Genomic DNA, 19,507 nt, shown 5'->3' with positions numbered 1-19,507 from the left:
ATTAGTTGGGCCAAAGGGTCTGTTTCCATGCTGTATGCTGAGGGAGTGCAGCGTAGGTTCACAAGGTTAATTCCCGGGATGGCGGGATTGTCATATGCTGCGAGAATGGAGTGGCTGGTATACTCTGGAATTTAGAAGGATGAGAGGGGATCTTATTGAAACATATAAGAATATTAAGGGTTTGGACACGCTAGAGGCAGGAATCATGTTCCCGATATTGGGGGAAGTCCAGAACCAGGGGCCACAGTTTAAGAATAAGTGGTAAGAAATTTAGAACGGAGATGAGGAAACACTTTTTCCACAGTGAGTTATGAGGCTGTGGAATTATCTGCCTCAGAGGGCAGTGGAGGTCGGTTCTCTGGATACTTTCAAGAGCTAGATAGGGCTCTTAAAGACTGCTGTGTCAGGGGATATGGGGAGAAGGCAGGAATGGGGTACTGATTGTGGATGATCAGCCATGATCATCACATTGAATGGCGGTGCTGGCTCGAAGGGCCGAATGGCCTACTCCTGCACCTATTGTCTATTGTCCATTACACTGTTGAATTATGCCCTAATTGTGGTACAAATCTACTTTGCCTGACTGTTACAGGTTCTTTATTAACGAAAGATTATTATGACCCAATAATTACAATGATGGTCTAACAAAATCTCCTACCTCTTCAAGGCTAAATAAAACTCCTCCAATGGGGGCACCAAAGGCTACAGAGACACCTGCTGCTGCAGCTGCTGATAGTACCTTGAAAACAAAGTTTAACATGTTAACAGTGTGAACTCACAGAAAAAATGGAACACACTCATTCTCATAAATGCAGATGTATATATTGGGGTATGAAAAGCCATTTGATTTGTTGCATGGTTGATGTTTTAATTGAAGTGAAAAGAGTTGTGACCGAGTTGGTACAAAATTGGCTGCCAAAAAGACAGCAGATAGTAGGAGCTAATAGCTGATTTATGAAAAGCAACTGTAACTGGAGATCTGGGGTTTCTGATTCTCTTGTCATTTTACGGCCATCTCATTCTTTGTCATTGATTTTGTACACAATCCTAATTAAACTTAACATATATTTAGGCTACAGCAGTTTGGCTACCTCCAGTGGCACATTGCAGCTTACAAAACTCTACACTTCATTGTACAATTCCAGATAATCAAATTAGTCATTCTAGTTTTGTAACTTACATTTCTGTCATTCACTACTTCTTTAGTCATTTCAGAATTCTCCTACATATCCCTCCTCAGGACATACCTTTACCACTCTCCTTCAACATTCAATCTCTCCTGGTTTCCACAATATCACACATCTACTCTTTTTATCACATCACATCTTTTATTCTTTCCCTATCTCATAGAGTCAAAGAATGATACATTGTGGAAACTGGCCCTTCGGCCCAACTTGCCCACACCGGCCAACAATGTCCCAGCCACACTAGTCCCACTTACCTGCGCTTGGTCCATATCCTTCCAAACATGTTCTATTCATGCACCTATCTAACTGTTTCTTAAACAATGGGATAGTCCCAGCCTCAACTACCTCTTTTGGCAGCTTGTTCCATACTCCCACCACCCTTTTTGTGAAAAAGTCACCCCTCAGATTCCTATTAAATCTTTTCCCCTTCACCTATGTCCACCATGAACCTATGTCCTCTGGTCCTCAATTCCCCTACTCTGGGCAAGAGACTTCTTTCATCTACCTGATCTATTCCTCTCATGATTTTGTGGACCTCTATAAGATCACCCCTCATCCACCTGCGCTCCATGGAATAGAGACCCAGCCTACTCCACCCCTCCCTATAGCTCACACCCTCTAGTCCCAGCAACATCCTTGCAAATCTTTTCTGAACCTTTTCAAGCTTGGCAATGCCTTTCCTATAACATAGTGCCCAAAACTGAACACAATATTCCAAATGCGGTCTCGCCAACGTCTTATACAACTGCAACATGACCTCAAAACTTCTATACTAAATGCTCTGACTGATGAACTCCAAAGTGGCAAAAGCCTTTTTGACCACCTATTCCACCTGCGACTCGACATTCAAGGAACCATGCACCTGTACGCTGAGATCACTCTGCTCTAAAATACTACTCAGAGGCCTACCATTTACTGTGTAGGTCCTGCCCTTGTTCGACATCCCAAAATGCAACACCTCATCTCTACCTTTGCTATGCTGAATCGGATTTCATTTTAAACTTTTCTTAAGTCTGATAAAATGTCATTAACCTGCAGGATTAACTCTATTTCTTTCTGCACAAGCTGACTTGCTATATATACACACACACACACACACACACCTAACGGGGCATGTTAGACATGTGCTCTTTATTAACAAATATTAGTGACCAGGCCTCGAAAGTACAGAACAAAATTTTGAAATGATTCAATGACACAAAACTTAGCAACATAGCAAAGAGTGAGGAGAATAGCAGCAGACTTTGGGTTGCTGTAGGTGTGAAATGGGGAAACGCCCAGTTGACGACATTTCATGAAGTGATAAACAATCTATTACGGAAGAAGGCAATAAGAATTAATTCTGCAAGAACAAAGGGGTGCTCAAACAGAAACTAATATACACTTATCTTTTGAAGTGCGGAACAAATTGAGAAGTTGGTTGATAAAAAAAATGATATGGGATCCTTGGCGTTAAATCATGCCATTCAATTCAAAGACAATGGATTTATACTCTAAGTTCAGGGAAACAATGGCTCTTAACTATAGCACTGTAATCTATTCTAACAAGTAGATGATAAAGAATGTCATAATTTTGGCAGAATTCACAGCCTACTTACTAGAATGGTACAGTAGACAAAATGCATCAATAATCTGGAGATGCTACAGATGCTAAGGTTGTTCTCTATTGAACAGAGAAGGTAAACTTAAAGTTTTCAAAATTATGAGCAGGGTTGTCAGGATCGATGGGAAGAAAGCATTTTCCTTAATATGACAATCAAGCAGCAAAAGACACATATTAAAGACAAATCAGTAAAAGCCTATGAGCAAACCTTATTCAGTGAACTGTTATTATTTAGAATGCGTTGTCTGCAATCATGGTAAAACAGATTTGATAACAGCAATCAAAAAGGGATTGAATCACAAAAGGAGAAAATTATAGGGCTATTGGTAAAGAGCACAACAGGGAGATTAATGGAAGCTCTTTGGGAGAGCGTTTCTTGGCTCCTTTTTCACTGTCCTTAACATTCATAAAATGTGATTTAAAATCCGGTAAATATAACATAACAGGTTTTATTTAATGTATATCTCCGACGTAATGTACTCAAAAGGTGAACAAAATTGAAGATGCCGTAAATATTAAATAAAATGACAAAATGGCAACAAAACTCAGCAGGTCAGGCAGATATAAAGAGAGAAAAACAAACTTAATGACCATTCATCACATGGCTTACGACCGAGTCCTCTGAGATTATATTTATTTATCTCAAGATGGGCCTATTTTATTAATGTTCATACCATGCACATTTCTTTTTGATTTTCTTTGAAAAGTAAAATTTTATCCAACTCGTATCAACTATTTTCATTGTTTTGTGCAAGTATGTGCAAGGGCTTGCCACTGCTTTTTAATTCGCCAGTGAATTTTTCCAACAATCTTCTAATTTGCTTCAATCCTAAAGAATCTCCAGCTAATTTGAACTTATTGTCCATTTTCTGCCCCGAAACACCTGTCATTAAGTAATCATTCTTATTGCGTTGACTTAAATTGCCCCCACTGCTCCTGAATGAGTGGAACTCACAGCCTCACATTCAAATCCCTTTGTGGCCTCTTCATCCACTGGCTCACCACATCCCCTTTTCCACTAAATTTCTTTCAACTTGTTTTGTTTATAAATCACTTCTCTGTCATTGTTACCATTTTATGGTTCATGTTATGGCAGCAATGATGAAAACTAGAACAACATTGCTGAAATAATTCCAATTACAAACAAAATCTGCTTACCTCTCTCCTCTTGGCTTCATTTTTCCGATATTTCGTAAAGAGATGACAGACAATATTGCCACAGCAGCAGGCCACATGTACAAGAGGACCTTCTTTCCCAAGGCTGAGGCCTGACGACACAGCCAAAACCAGCGTTATAGTTTTAATAATCAAGGTCCACTTTCCTAGGTAGCCTCTAATGATAAAACCACTTAATATGGTTTTAATCTGAAAGCAAATTACAGAATAATTGCATTCATTATTAAAAATTTAAATACAAAAGGATTCAGCTTTAGTTTATTATTGTCACATGTACTGGACAGGGTACAGTGAAAAGTTCTGGCCTCAATGATACGTGTTAAATAATTCATAAACGGTGCAGAGAAGCATTTCCCAAAACAGTTAAATGCATTGTCTGTTGCTTTTCAATAGTGGACCGATTCAATCAGCAGTTACACTATTCGATACCTTACTAACAGATAAATGTTGTGGCTCCATATTCTGTCCAGGAGTAAACCCTGCAAAGCTTGCTGTCACAGGCTTTGAGACACAAAGATTCCTTTAGAAAAGAAATTCTGCTAGATAGCTGGCCTCCATAATTTCTGCTAGTTGAAATTAATGAACAGCATGCAGCAAGTTCATTTCATGTTTTAGTTTCTCACTGGCTGATTCTTGGTTTTCTAACCAACAGCTAATTACTGGCCTGTAATGGAGGATCTTGTCAAACACCTTAAGAAATCCACACCGCAGATATGGTATCTTTACTGAAGGGGGTAGGGGGGGGGGGGGGCAGCAGGGATAAGCCTGGTATTACAGTGCAATGACTAACATGAGAGGTATGCATGTTATTGGAAAAAAAATGGAGGGAGAGGAAAACTTGGAAAGAAAGGAAACGATCAAGAATGTTCAACGTGGCTCTGTTAGGGAGAAGATCCCATTTGACCAAATGACTGAACTTTTTGAACAGGTAACAAAGTGTATTGATGAGGGTAATGTTGTTGATGCAGTCCATGTGTATTTCATTAAGGTCTTTGACAAGATCCTGCATGGTATCTGGCCCAAAAGACAAGAGCCCATGAAATCCAAGGCAAGTTAGCAAAATGCACCCAAATTAGCTTAATATCTGGAGACATAGAATGATGGTGGAGGATTGTTGGAAGCCGGTAACCAGTGTGTATGACAGGAATCAATGTTGGAAGTTTATTGTTTGGTATATCCATTAATGATCTTGACATGAACAAAGGAGGTACTATCAGCAAGTTTACAGATGGCACAAAACTTAGTGTCGCTGTTGACAATGAGGAGAATAGTCTTAGGGTTTTAGGGAGACGTTGATCAGTTAGGAAGATGAATAGACCAATTTCAGATGGAATTTAAGGCTACAAAATGCTTATTTTAAGTATTTTGGAAGGAATCATAAAGAAAAGACATGCATAATGAAGACTACAGCCTTAGGGGGTCTTGAGGAGCAGAGGGACCGACACGTATATATGGTGGTGAAGAAGGAAAAACTTTAATTGCCTTCATTAGCTGGGACACATAATGTAATAATTTTATAAAACCACTGCCTATGCCCCAGCTAGATTACTGTACGCAGTCCTGGTCACCACACTACAGGAAGGATATAACTGCATTGGAGGCAGAGGAAATTCACCAGGATGTTGCCTATGATGAACATTTCAATTAGGAGGATAGAACCGATAGGCTGGATTTGTGTTCCTTGGAGCAGAGATGGCCGATGGTAGACATGATAGAAGTATGCCAAAGTATGAGGGGCATTGATAGGGTGAAAATAAGAAAATATTATCCATTGCAGAGATGCTTAAAATGAGAGGACATAAGTTTAGTGAGGGACAAGAAATTTAGAGGGGGTTTGAGGAAGAATATTTCCAGCCAGATAATGATTTCATCTGGAGTCCACTGCTTGAATCAGTGATGGAGACGAGGATTCTTGCAACATTTAAGATGTATTTAGACAAGGACTTGATTCAGCATGGCAAAGAAGACTAGGGATCAAAATTGGGCAAATGGGATTTGTATAGATGGGTATTTGATGGTCGATATGGTGAGCTGACAGCATGGTTTCTGTGATAGAAGGTTCAATAGATTCTCTAAGTCAACATATCATTTTGTGTTCTCTTGTATTAAGTAGGTTGATACTATAATTTCCTCTGTCATCCATCAATAACTTTTTTTATTGCTGCAATGTGCATTAAGCTGTCTGACTACATCACCAGTTTATTACTTTTTATGGTAAAAGATTATAAACCAATGCACATGCCCTACATTTTAAATGAGGTAAGCACTTAGCATTGAACACTCATATTTTATCAAATTTCCCATTAATTGAGAGATCTAGCTCTCTCCAACTGTAAAGATATCTTGGGATTTTATTTTCCCCTGAAATAAAAGAATCAATAAGTATAACTAGCTAAACAAAGAATAACAGAGGAAGTGTTGGCATTTCAAAGAGGGTTGGTCACTCTATCAAATAGTGTAGTTGAAGAACACATGAAATTCACAAGGGGGCGACAAACTACATCATGATGTTAAATACGCATTTTAGTTGTGAGCTGTATAACTGTGGTAAAGGTCACATTTTTTTCTTGAAAGTCAACTTCTCACACGTACCTCTGGAATTCCAGAACCACAGGCATAAGGTGCAAAGACTCGCACCAAGGACACAGCCAGGAAAGCGAAAGCTAGGGCCCAACTGACGTACAAGAAGTAGTTTAATATATAGGCACCAGCCCCCTAGAACAGACACATTAATGTAAGTAATACTACATTTTTCATGCATTTGTTCAACAGGATCATCAAAAATTTAATGTCAAAATCAGTACAGTGTCAGAAATGATGATCAAATTTAACATATTTCCATAACCTTTTCATTAAGTGAAAATATAAACACTAATCATATTACAATAAGGAGTATTTGTTTGTCAATTATGATGTTTTCCATTCACATTCAATTAAAAAGCCGCATCATATTTTTGATTATTACAACCTCCTTGGCATTCACCCAAAGATCATGCAGATTTATTAGGATAATGGGACATTTGGTTACTGCCAATTAACCAATCAGAAAATGTTTCTATATTATATTTCAATTATTATAATTTATTTCACCCAGGTATCACTTATAACGTAGAGGCTAGACATTATGAAGAGTTAAAGTTTGATCTCAAGGTGGTCTATTAGGGAATTAATTTTGAGAGAATGAGTTGACCCAACTCTATTATGATACAACACTGCCAACTAGGGTTACTTGTAAGCTCCAGAAACACTATTTTAGTTTTCATTGCCCATTCATTTGTAATACTGTAAGCATTGTCTTTGTGTGTAGAAACAGTGGCTGTTTCAGAAAGTTTGATAACCAAATCACCTTTTAGTCCCCAGGAGAGAGATTATTAAAACCAACCACTAGCCTAGTTCCTCAATAACCACCAAGAAACTTTGAGCATTTATTAAAGGCATTTTGAAAGAAATTAAAAAAATACTCAAACTTAGATGGTGAAATAATCTTTGGATAACAGTCAAAGGATGATAACAGTAAAAAAAAGTAAGTAAATATCGAATTACATTAGACTGGTTAACGAACAGTTCAGACCATGTCTTCCACTCTGGGCATTTATCTCGCTGTTCAAAAGTGATCTCATCAGATGTCCAACAACAGTGTTCATGATTATACCAGAATCCTACTAGGCAGACCCCTTCTTTTAGATCTGTCATCCAGTTGGAAGTCATATCGATCAAACCGGCAATGGTACCTGGTAAGATAACGGAGGACACGATTACTTTTAAGGAAACTGCTAATATTAGCTCTTTCATCAGTCTCTTCCCTCCACCATACAGTTTCTCAGAATTTAGTTTGAAAGAAAACCATATTTGACTGGAAAAGCATTAAATGGATTTTTTTTTAATTTAATGGATCAAAAATGAGAAGAAAAAAAAATCATGCTTCAGCAATTGAAATATCTAATCATCAAATGAAGCATGTCCAGAATACGCTACTGAGAAATTAAGCATTTAAGGGGTAAAAATACACAACTGCTGGAGGAACTCAGTGGGTCAGGCAGCATCGGTGGAGGGAAATGGACAGATGTTGTTTTGGGTCGGTACCCTACAGTAGAATGATGAGTAGAGAGGATATTGCTGGTAGTAAGAGGAGAAGGGGTGGGGCAAGAGCTGAATTCAGGTGGATTCAAGAAGGAAGGGTTAATTCAGGTTAGGAGGGAATGATTGGCAGTTGAGTCAGGTGGTGGAAATAAGGATGGAGATAGTAACTGAGGCCGGAGATGATAAGTGGAGAAGCCAAAAGGGTGCAAATGGTAGAATCTGATCAGAAATGTAAGTGAAATGTGGAATTGGGGGGCGTGATGGTGGTCACAAGGGAATGGAAAGGTTGAAGAAAACTAGGGGTTGTAGTAGTGAGGGGTGAGTGATATGAAGATAGAGAGGGGGTAGGAACAGTGCGACAGTGGTGGTGCTAGTAGAAAAAAGTGCTCACGGGGTAGGGGAGATAGATGGCTAGATGAGGACAGTGCAGGTGGTTTACCTGAAACAAGAGAATTCAATGTCCATGACACTGGATAGTTGGCCACCCAAATGGAATAAAAGGTGGTGTGCTTCTTGTTTGCATGTGGCCTCAATCTGCCAATGGAGGAGGCAGAGAACTGAGAGGTAGGGAGGGGAATGGAAAGGGAAAACGAAGTGACTAACAATCAGGAGTTTCAGCTGGCGTTGGCAGAAAGAGTGCAAGTATTTGGTGAAGTCAATTGTATTTGGTGCTCTTGACATAGCTTCCTCTACATTGACTAACAATCTCTTGGCCGATCACCTGTGCTCTGTCCACTGGGCCTGCTCGAGCTCCTGGTTGCTGGCAACATTAATTCCTGTCTGGCCTCAGCTTCCTCCACAGCCAGAGTGAGGCCGTGCAGAAACCTCATATTCTGTTTTAGTAACCTACAATCCAACAGCACGAATATTGAATTCTCTAATATCAGGAAATTATGTCCATCCCAATCTTCTCACCTACCCAGCATGCCCCCCACACCCCTCATATACATGCACACCTTTGTTTCTACTCTCTAACCTGTCACTAAGTTCCTTCCCCCGCAGCTCGTACACTGCTTGTCACCCACCCCTTCCTACTCCGCGTCCCCCATTTTTTTTTTCTCATCACCAACCTCCACCCGTTTTCTGCAAACTCACCGACCCTCCAGTTCTACATTTCATTCCCTACTCTTATCCAATTCCACTATTTGCACCCTTTTGTCCTATCTACTGATCACCTTCAGCCTTGGTACCGTAATCAAGTTTAGCTCCGCACCTGACATCTACAAATTCTTCTCTCCTTACCTGGATCCATCTATTGGCCCACTCATCCCTCTCACCTCTTTCTATCAGCTATCTCCCTTCTACTCCGTCAGTCTGAATAAGGGACCCGACCCCCAAAACATTCTGCCAATTTCCCTCCACAGGAGCTGCCTGACCCTCTGACTTCCTCCAGCAGTATGTTCTTTTGCTCAAAATTTCAGTATCTGCAATATCTTGGGCCTCCAAGTATTTTAAAGGCTAACATTTTACTGATAAATGGAGAAACAAGTTTTAAATTACATTTTAAACAATGTCATTTTTATAGGGAAAGTAACATAAACATTCAGAAGTACATACAATGTTTAGAAAAAAAATGTAAATGGCTAAAAGAGAAAAATGGATAAAAATAAATAAAAGGGCTTCCTGCAGGTAGATTAATAATGAGACGATTTCTAAGATATATAAGAGATGAGTTTGTAATGGAGGTTAAGAGAATTTCAGTCAAACTGAGATATTGTAGAGGTGGATACAGAACAATTAAGGCATTTGTAAAAGTTATCAATAATGTTCATCGAAATAAAGATAGAAATAAATTAACAAAATGTTGATGTATCAAGGCAAACTCTCCAACATTACTTCATTCATATATTCATTCTTTAGTTATAATTCTAACTGATAATTGCTTGAAGTGTTTGCAGGTTTATATAAAATAGTAATATTGAGGCAGCTTTTTAAAGGGTGCTAGGAGACTTTGGAATTAGCAGGTGGTTTGGGAATCTGGAATTTAGCTTCATTTAATGATATGAAAATAATTGCAAATTAATAAGATAGAGAATGGTGAATCTTATGATCCTTTTATTGTGCTACTCTAAAGCATTCGTATTGCAATGGTGAGTATGAACACTACTGCATCGTGAGCAGCTCAAAATGGAAGCTCAGTGATTATCAATGCAAGGGAAGTGAATTTTACACATGTCAATTTACATCATAATTTAAATGCTCTGGATGTATCGATATTTTTACATTACTTTCATTATTTTGCATCAGTAGGATAGATAACTTATCCACCAACTAACAGTTGATGCTTTAAACTAATTGTCTTTTAATTAGAACTAGTGATCCAGTCCCCATCGTGTCAAGAAAACAAAGGATCCCATAATCAAAGCCTCTTGATGTAATTATTTGCAACAACAAAAAAAGCATTCTTCTTTATACCTGCCATAAGCCCAACCAGAAGCATTACCAGCCAACCGGAGAAAGCATCACTCAAGCCTTTAATGAGTGCACACAATGATTCCTTACTCTTGCTTGCAATCTAGAAAGAAAAGCAGAAACATTAAAAGCAATTGTTTTTTTAAAGCTTCCTACCCAAGTTAATCATGACACTGCATGTGAATGGATGTTGTCCCTGCTTCCTATTGTAATTTTGTTTTGTAAATTTAACACAAATGTTAGGAATCTGTTAGGAAATGTTAGGACAACTGTCGAAATCTGTTAATATGAAAGATAACTCATGGTTTGTTGTTATCAGGTTGAAATTGAAGCGCTTGGCTGTGATAGTACTTTTCTGAATCCACTAAGTCTCTTACTTTTCTTTTGAGCCAACATCTCATAAGGCCATAAGGTCATAAGTGATAGGAGCAGAATTAAGTAATTCAGCCCATCAAGTCTACTCCACCATTCAATCATGGCTGATCTATCTCTTCCTCCTAACCCCATACTCCTGCTTTCTCCCCATAACCTCTGACACCCATACTAATCAAGAATTTATCCATCTCTGCTTTAAAAAAATATCCATTGATTTGCCTCCACAGCCTTCTGTGGCAATGAATTCCACAGATTCACCACCCTCCGACTAAAAATATTCTTCTTTATATCTTTCCAAAAGGAAGGTCCTTTAATTCTGTGGTGATGACCTCTGGTCCTAGACTCTCCCACTAGTGGAAACATCCTCTCCACATCTACTCTATTCAAGCTTCTCACCATTCGGTAGGTTCCAATGAGGTCCCCCTCATCCTTCTAAATTACAGCGAGTACAGGCCAAGTGTCATCAAATGCTCATCACATGTGAGCCCATTAATTCCTGGGATCATTCTTGTAAACCTCCTCCGGATCCTCTCTAGAGCCAGCACATCCTTCCTCAGATATGGTGCCTAAAGTTGCTCACAATACTCCAAATGTGACCTGACCAGCGCCATAGAGCCTCAGCATTACATCCCTGTTTTTGTATCCCAGTCCTCTTGAAATAAATCCTAGCATTGCGTTTGCCTTCCATACTACCGATTCAATTTGCAAATTATTGCAAATTTGGGGAATCCTGCACCAGCACTCCCAAGTCCCATTTGCATCTCCGATTATGGATTCTCTTCCCATTTAGAAAACAGTCTATGCCTTTATTCCTACTTCCAAAATGCATAACTCCACTTTTTAGTACATCTAACTTCTACAGCATAACACCTATATAACATCTAAATTGAATTCATGTTACCCTCTTAGGTGGGACGTGTTAGGATTATGGTTTATTGCAATGCTGCTCAATGTATGAGATCTCCAGCACAGAAAGAATTCTTCAATTGATTAATTAAGCCTCAGTTCCAAATATTGTTTAAAGTTACACATACTATCAAATCCATGGAGAAGAACAGGATTCATGCACACAAAAGTGGAGTCAGTAGAGATGAGACACCAATTTATCTGGTCCACTGCCACTTAGATTAATTGTTAAAATTACCTTTTCCTACCTTAACAATAAACAAATTGTATTTTACTCCTTGTGATTAATTAAATACCTAGCTGGGTAAAACAACCATTTAATTAATGCTTTAAATTTTTTTTGGAAGGCCAGTCACTAAAATCATTATACTCAAATGGCATTGATATTCTGGCTTTGCTCGTCTAAAAGTAGAAGTGTGACCATCCTAAAAATTAGATACTCGACTCCCTAATTTAGGAGTTTTAAATGCCATGTTACATTATGCAAGAATGCCATAAACAATTAACAGATTTGTTAATATGTTTTGAATTATACACCCTCAATGAGACTTATTCTATGCTGTTTCTATTATTTACTTGAACACTGCATTTACTCTCAATCTTCCTCTCCATGTGTTTGTTCACATTCGTCCTTCCCTATCTCACCCTCATAATTACACTTCATCTCTCACATTCCACATCTTTTATTCCTTTGCCCTCTACCATTCCCTCATGTACAGTTATTGGAACTTATCTGATTTAAAAGAAACACATTGCCTCCTTTGTATCAAAAACCTCTGGAGCTGAAATTAATTCTGACAATGTTACATCTTCACCCCAGGGCTCATGAACTTCAAACAGCAAACTGATTTTGCACCTTTTCTCGGCTTCATACTAGTTTATCTCTGGAATGCGGAAAATTTCCCCTCTCTAAAATATACTTGGGTGAGCACTAAAAGAATGTAATCAAATTGCTAGTGCAAACAAAAACTTTTTGATTTGCATTTATGGTATTTAGCTTTTCTTAAATCAGGGACACACTATACGAACTTTTACCTGAAGAGAAAAAAAAAGGTATCCATTGGCTATCCCTGCCTAACCCAAATAATGAGTCTGAAGAAAGGTCCTGACCCAAAACATCATCCATCCATTCCCTCCATGGATGCTGCCCGACTCCTGAGTTTCTCCAGCACCATGTTTTGATCAAGATCCCAGCATCTGAAGTTCCTTGTGTCTACAAGTAAAATGTGTTCTAGAAGGAAATTTCATCCCGTTTCTGAAATGTTCATGTCTAGACAGATTATTTTGCCATGAGAAATAATTATTGGAACTGCAATGTGTTTCATTCTTGCCTTCTCGTTGCTACTGGCTGTCGAGGAGCTGTGGCAAGCTCTTTGGCAGTCAACAATTAGCTTGAGAGTAAACAAGGAGAAAGGGCTCATATATAATAAGAGCCAAATCAAGCCAGTAAAAATTACATATCGTCACTACTCTTCAAATCATGGTTCATTTGTTTACGATCTAATTTCTATCCGCATTGATTTCCCATAACAACAATTAAAACAGTGCCGATAATATTATACATTATGCATCAGACAGTGATGAATTGTTTTCATAACAAAAGAAAATTTACAGCAAGTTGTCAGGTTACAGAAATAATTTTTTACCTCACGGTTCACAGAAATAAGGAAGTTTGCCATTTTGAAACAAGTCCAGTTGTGAGATCTGAGCTAAACTGCTGGCTTCAGCAGTATGATACAATGAAGGAAAAAATCCAGCATTTTCAGCAATGGCAAAATTGTGGATAATAATTGTGGTGGGAGGAAAGAATTGTAACAGATCACTTTAAGAGGTAGAGTTAAAAACAACAAGGGCTAAATATATAATTCTCAAAGTTCTTGCTGTTCCTTTACAAAACTAATACTGAACTAAATAAGCCCATACAAATACAGGCTGATGGCTGATACTTTATATTCTGGTTATATAAATCTTTAAATTCACGTTTTGTACAAATTTCTCTTGAGCAGGAACAAATAATTTCCCTAAGCTAACCAAGTCATAATGTCACACATGAAATATTAAATACTCAAAACAGAATATCAGCTTGCATCCTAATTACTGACTGCACAGCAATAAATGGCAAAATCCAAAAAGATATTGTCTCCTGGTTGGGAGGAACTCAAAGAACGGATTAAAGGAAAGACTGATTTAAAAAAAAGATAAATTCTGATAGTGTTTCTAAATTTAATACATCTCATTATAAGCGACTGTTAGGTGATTCATATGCTGTTTGACTTTAAGAAGAGATTTTAACATACCTCTCTGTGTCTGTCTCTGTCCCTGGATTTCTCACGGACCCAGTCGATCGTATTGAAATCTTCATATGTCCCCACACCAGGAACTGGTTCATCAAAAAAATCCATTATCTTCCTTGCACCATTCATTCCTGCTCCATTATAGATTGTGTGTTCTGTACAGGAACAAATGAATATAAAATGTGTACATTATTAAAACCGTGGCAGAAAGAATCTTGTAATTTGAAGATAGATACTACATTTCCCAGTCTGGCTACACCATATAGTGTTTCAGTGCATTGTGCTGGTTCATGCCACTGCTGAGCCACCTGGATAGAAGGGGCCTACTCTAAATACAGATGTGCACAGATAAAATTTACGAGGCTGCAGAGACAAGATTAGGAACATATGTCACAAATGTTAAGCAAGGAAAGGAACTAAGGGTATGACTATGATCAAAGTTCCTAAAGTGTGAACTTTGCCTCTCCACATAAACATTGCTCATCTGCTGAGTATTTCTGACATTTTTTTTGTGTTACTTCAGTTTCCCAGCAACAGCAGTTTTTTGCTTTTCAATATGTGCAGGCTTAATACATTTCTAGTTCACTGTGGTTGAATAAAATTCTCATTGCAAATTACTGACAGACAAATAAAATAAATAGTGACTGGCCACCACACAAACACGAATGCCTGTATTCTCATCCAAGTGCTTACAAATGTAAAACATTCCAGAGAGTTTAGACTTTCTTGATTCCTTAGATAATGGGTTTCTTAGAACAGCCCTTGCTCGTTAAAGCAAAAGTGGGGTTGGGGGAGGGGAATGGTTGGTGACTGGTGTCAGATAGAAGCAGAATTCTAGAGAAAGTAATTGTATATCTGTTGTAACTCATTGAAACAATATTGAAACAGTATCCTGCCTTAGCATCTTCATAATAGATATTGCTCATGGAGAATCAATAACACAAACAACACCAAATGGATACTTAAGCCCCAATGCATTAAACTTCCTCCACCTAAAGAATCTTATGTCTGTAACACATCATTATGGAGGTTGAGGGCATGAAATAGTTTTGTTGGGCAGAAGACAATAAATGTGTACCTTGCGTGTGTGTTCACAGACGAGGATAACAGTAAAGTCGTACATGGAAGTGGAGGCTAAATGAACAGGCAGGATAAAAATAGACAGGTGCTAAATAGGTTCCTAGTTAACAAGTTACCCGATCCATATGGAATACATTCTTGTATGCTGAAAAGAACCTGCCTGAAAATGGAAGAAACTTGCAGACAATTTTGAGATGTGACCGATGCCAGAAGTCAGAAATATACATTCTCTCACCCAAATGAATCAGAAACCAGAGGCCATGGATTTAAATTAAATGGTCAAAGAAAACAGTTGGAAACAGAGATAAATCTCTTTGGGTAGAGAGCTGTTAAAATCTGGAACACACAAACTGAAGGCCCGATAGAATCAAGTTCCGTTGTAACTTTCAAAACTGGAGAGGCACCTGAAGTACTTTCCTCTGTAATTGCAAAAGATCTGCAGCCCATTACCTCCTCCCTCACCTCCATCCAAGGATCCCATCAGTCCATCCAGGTTAGATAGAGGTTCACATGCACCTCCTCTAGCCTCATCTACTACATCTGGTGTTTCTGATGTGGCCTGCTGTACATTGGTGAGACTAAGCATAGTCTCAGTGGCCGTTTCGGCTACTTGGCTGACACAAGACTACTCGACCTCCTGGTGGCTAACCATTTTAACTCCCCTTCCCATTCCCATGCTGGCCTTTCTGTCCTGGACCTCGTGCATTGTCAGTGTCAGTGTGAGGCCACATACAAACTAGAGGAACAATATTCCACTTGGGTAGCTTATATTCCGCTTGGGTAGCTTACAACTAAACAGTATGAACATAGAATTCTCTAATCTTATGTAACTACATAACCATCCCCCTGCTCCCCCTTCCCCTCCATTGCACCACCCTCACCTATGCTCCACCTAGACTCTCACCTATTTCTCCCCTCCATCTCCACTTTCACCTACATTCCTTCCTCTAGCTTCACAACTCACAACCCAACAATCCTTTTGTCTCACACATTCTGCCTTTTCATCTCTGGCCTTTGTCTACCATCTGCCTATCAAAAATCACCCTTACCTGTATCAATCTATTACCTTCCAGGCTTCGTCCTGCCCCTCCTCCATCCCTCCAATCGGTCTAAAGGAGGATCCCAACCCAAAATGTCACCTATCCATGTTTGCCAGAGAAGCTACCTGATCTGCTACGTTTCTCCAGCACTTTGTGTCTTGATCCAGATTTCACTGCCTTTGCATTCAATGTCGTGTTTTAAAAAAAACTCTCATTCTCTGCATTTCTCCACAACTAACATTTTGCCCATTTCACCTTTGTCAGGCTGGGAATTTGAACTATATTAATTTTTTTTGTGCAATTCTTTCAGTTTTCAAGACAAATACAGAATACTTTTCTAATCTGAGCTCTTTATAGAAGCATTGCTCGATTCAATTATTTTCCACAATCACATGCCATTTTGATTTGTAAGTACTTTATCTGTGAAAAGGCAGCTAAGATTCTGACATTTTTCACGTTCTTGTAAATTTTGAATTACATTACGCTGTTTGATTATTTATCAGAAAAAGTTTTGGTTATTAAACTAATTAGTTGTTTTCAGTAAACCATAAAATCTGTCAAGTACTGTGTAAAGGGTTTCAATATGTTCTGTTCAATTATTGAAAGCTATGCCATACTTCCCTAAAGAGAAAATTGATTGCTGAGTTTACGTGAAAACAGCAAAAACGTTAGCAATTTGAAAACAGTCTTCAATTTCCTCTTGAAATCTATATGTTGTTTCATGTTCACATTCTAATTATGTAGCTTCAGAAAACAGGGAGACAAATGAATGTGAAACTATTTTTGTCAGTGAATTAGTTGCAGATACATCTTATTTTATGAAATCAAATGTGTTTCAACTCTATCCCTTTGAAAATACATTTTTGCAAGCCAAATGCTTGGCACCAAAAGATCCTTAATTTGGAGCAGTTGGAAATAAAGTACGGGATGTTTTAATTTATACCATTCTTCTGGAAACTAGGCATGATTTTAATTAAATCCTTAAACCAGTGGAGTTAATGGAAATCTTGTTCCTGCGACTTACAAAATGATTATGAAGGCTAATTAAGTAAATTACATAACTTACCAATAGTTCTGTTAATAAGTCAGAATTACTCTCCTGCTTGTACATCGAGCTTCTGTAATCCCTTTACAGTCAATGAATTGATCTAAACCTCTCATTGCAAATCCTACGAAATTACTCCCCTTTCAGTGAAATAAGCAAAGGCATTCCTAGTAATTGAAACATCTTGGGTACACAAAAACGCTGGAGAAACTCAGCGGGTGCAGCAGCATCTATGGAGCGAAGGAAATGGGCGCCGTTTCGGGCCGACACCCTTCTTCAGACTGATGGGGGGTGGGGAGGAGAAGGAAGGAAAAAGGGAGGAGGAGGAGCCCGAGGGCAGGGGGATGGGAGGAGACAGCTCGAGGGTTATGGAAGGGGAGGAGACAGCAAGGGCTAGCAAAACTGGGAGAATTCAACTTTCATGCCATCCGGACGCAAGCAACCCAGGCGGAATATGAGGTGCTGTTCCTCCAATTTCCGGTGTTGCTCACTCTGGGAATGGGGGAGACCCAGGACAGAGAGATCGGATTGGGAATGCGAGGGGGAGTTGAAGTGCTGAGCCACCGGGAATTCAGGTAGGTTATTGCGGACTGAGCGGAGGTGATCGGCGAAACGATCGCCCAACCTCCGCTTAGTCTCCCCCGATGTAAATCAGCTGACATCTAGAGCAGCGGATGCAGATGAAGTTGGAGGAGATACAGGTGAACCTTTGTAGCACCTGGAACGACTGCTTGGGTCCTTGAATGGAGTCGAGGGGAGAGGTGAAGGGACAGGTGTTGCATTTCTTGCGGTTGCAACGGAAAGTGCCCGGGGAGGGGGTGGTACGGGAGGGAAGGGAAGAATTGACAAGGGAGTTGCGGAGGGAGCAGTCTTTGCGGAAGGCAGACATAGGGGTGCCTCCCAATTGAAACATCTTGTTGGGCACTCAAGATAGAATGGAATTTAGTGATACAAAAGGATAAGGAGTGGGGGGGATGATGAGAGAGGCAAATATCCACCTCTCCCTTTTACTTATGCACGCACGCACACACAAATCTGGAACGCATCATCTAAATAGATGGAGGCAGATTGTCTGAGCATATCTAAAAAACACCCAGGTGAATACTTCAATTTCCAAGGCATTGAAGGCAATGGACTTATATGGGTAACTAGGATATGTGTAGATGGGTTCAATGGATGGACAGACATGGTCGGCCAATGGATCTATTGCTGTGCTGCATCATTCTATGATTTAACCATATAACCATATAACAATTACAGCATGGAAACAGGCCATCTCGGCCCTACAAGTCCGTGCCGAACAATTTTTTTTTTTTTCCCCTAGTCCCACCTGCCTGCACTCATACCATAACCCTCCATTCCCTTCTCATCCATATGCCTATCCAATTTATTTTTAAATGTTACCAACGAACCTGCCGCCACCACTTCCACTGGAAGCTCATTCCACACCGCTACACTGGTAAAGAAGTTCCCCCTCATGTTACCCCTAAACTTCTGTCCTTTAATTCTGAAGTCATGTCCTCTTGTTTGAATCTTCCCTATTCTCAAAGGGAAAAGCTTGTCCACATCAACTCTGTCTATCCCTCTCATCATTTCAAAGACCTCTATCAGGTCCCCCCCTTAACCTTCTGCGCTCCAGAGAATAAAGACCTAACTTATTCAACCTATCTCTGTAACCTAGTTGTTGAAACCCAGGCAATACTCTAGTAAATCTCCTCTGTACTCTCTCCACTCCGCTGACATCCCTCCCATAATTGGGCGACCAAAATTGTACACCACACCCCAGATTTGGTCTCACCAATGCCCTGTACAATTTCAACATTACATACCAGCTTCTATACTCAATTTCAAGTTCAATAGTCATAGTCATACAGTGTGTAAACAGGCCCTTCGGCCCAACTTGCCCACACTGACCAACATGCCCATTTAGCATGGGGACTCTAGTCTCACCTATCTGCATGTGGCCCATATCCCTCTAAATATATCCTATTCATGTACCTATCCAAATGTATTTTAAACGTTCCGTATATCTACCACCCTTTGTGTAAAAAAAGTTGCCCCTCAAAATTCCTATTAATTCTTTCCATCCCTCACCTTATGTTCTCTGGTTCTTGATTCCCCTACTCTGGGTAAAAGACTCTGTGCATTTACCCTAACTATTCCACTATGATTTTATACACCTCTATAAACTCATCCCTCATCCTCCTGCACTTTTGAAAGAGCCCATCGGTGCCAACTTGAATAAGCCTGGCTTTTCTTTGTCTCCTGAGGAAGTATTGCAATGTTATTAAAACGGTAATTTCTTTTGA

The 19,507-nt window shown here is 39.4% G+C and overlaps 1 protein-coding gene across 4 annotated transcripts in view; it reads right to left on the bottom strand.

Annotated features, from left to right (window-relative positions):
* The window catches only part of LOC129702130 (H(+)/Cl(-) exchange transporter 5-like), a 64,917-nt gene that overhangs the window by 13,064 nt on the left and 32,346 nt on the right, over positions 1-19,507 (bottom strand). For 3 of the 4 annotated variants that reach the window (XM_055643726.1, XM_055643725.1, XM_055643727.1), the window contains 6 exons: positions 14,037-14,188; positions 10,462-10,561; positions 7,510-7,697; positions 6,559-6,681; positions 3,949-4,155; positions 659-739 (listed from right to left, as the gene is read on the bottom strand). In XM_055643726.1, coding sequence (XP_055499701.1) covers positions 659-739; positions 3,949-4,155; positions 6,559-6,681; positions 7,510-7,697; positions 10,462-10,561; positions 14,037-14,188 — 851 coding nt within the window. Of the gene's footprint in view, positions 1-658; positions 740-3,948; positions 4,156-6,558; positions 6,682-7,509; positions 7,698-10,461; positions 10,562-14,036; positions 14,189-17,219; positions 17,483-19,507 lie in introns of those variants that run through there. The other variant, XM_055643728.1, reaches the window with a different exon arrangement.

This window comes from Leucoraja erinacea, chromosome 12 (genome assembly GCF_028641065.1).
Source record: "Leucoraja erinacea ecotype New England chromosome 12, Leri_hhj_1, whole genome shotgun sequence".
NCBI lineage: Eukaryota > Metazoa > Chordata > Chondrichthyes > Rajiformes > Rajidae > Leucoraja > Leucoraja erinaceus.
Note: the sequence above shows the minus strand (reverse complement) of the source record. Positions and strands in the feature narration are given on the sequence as shown.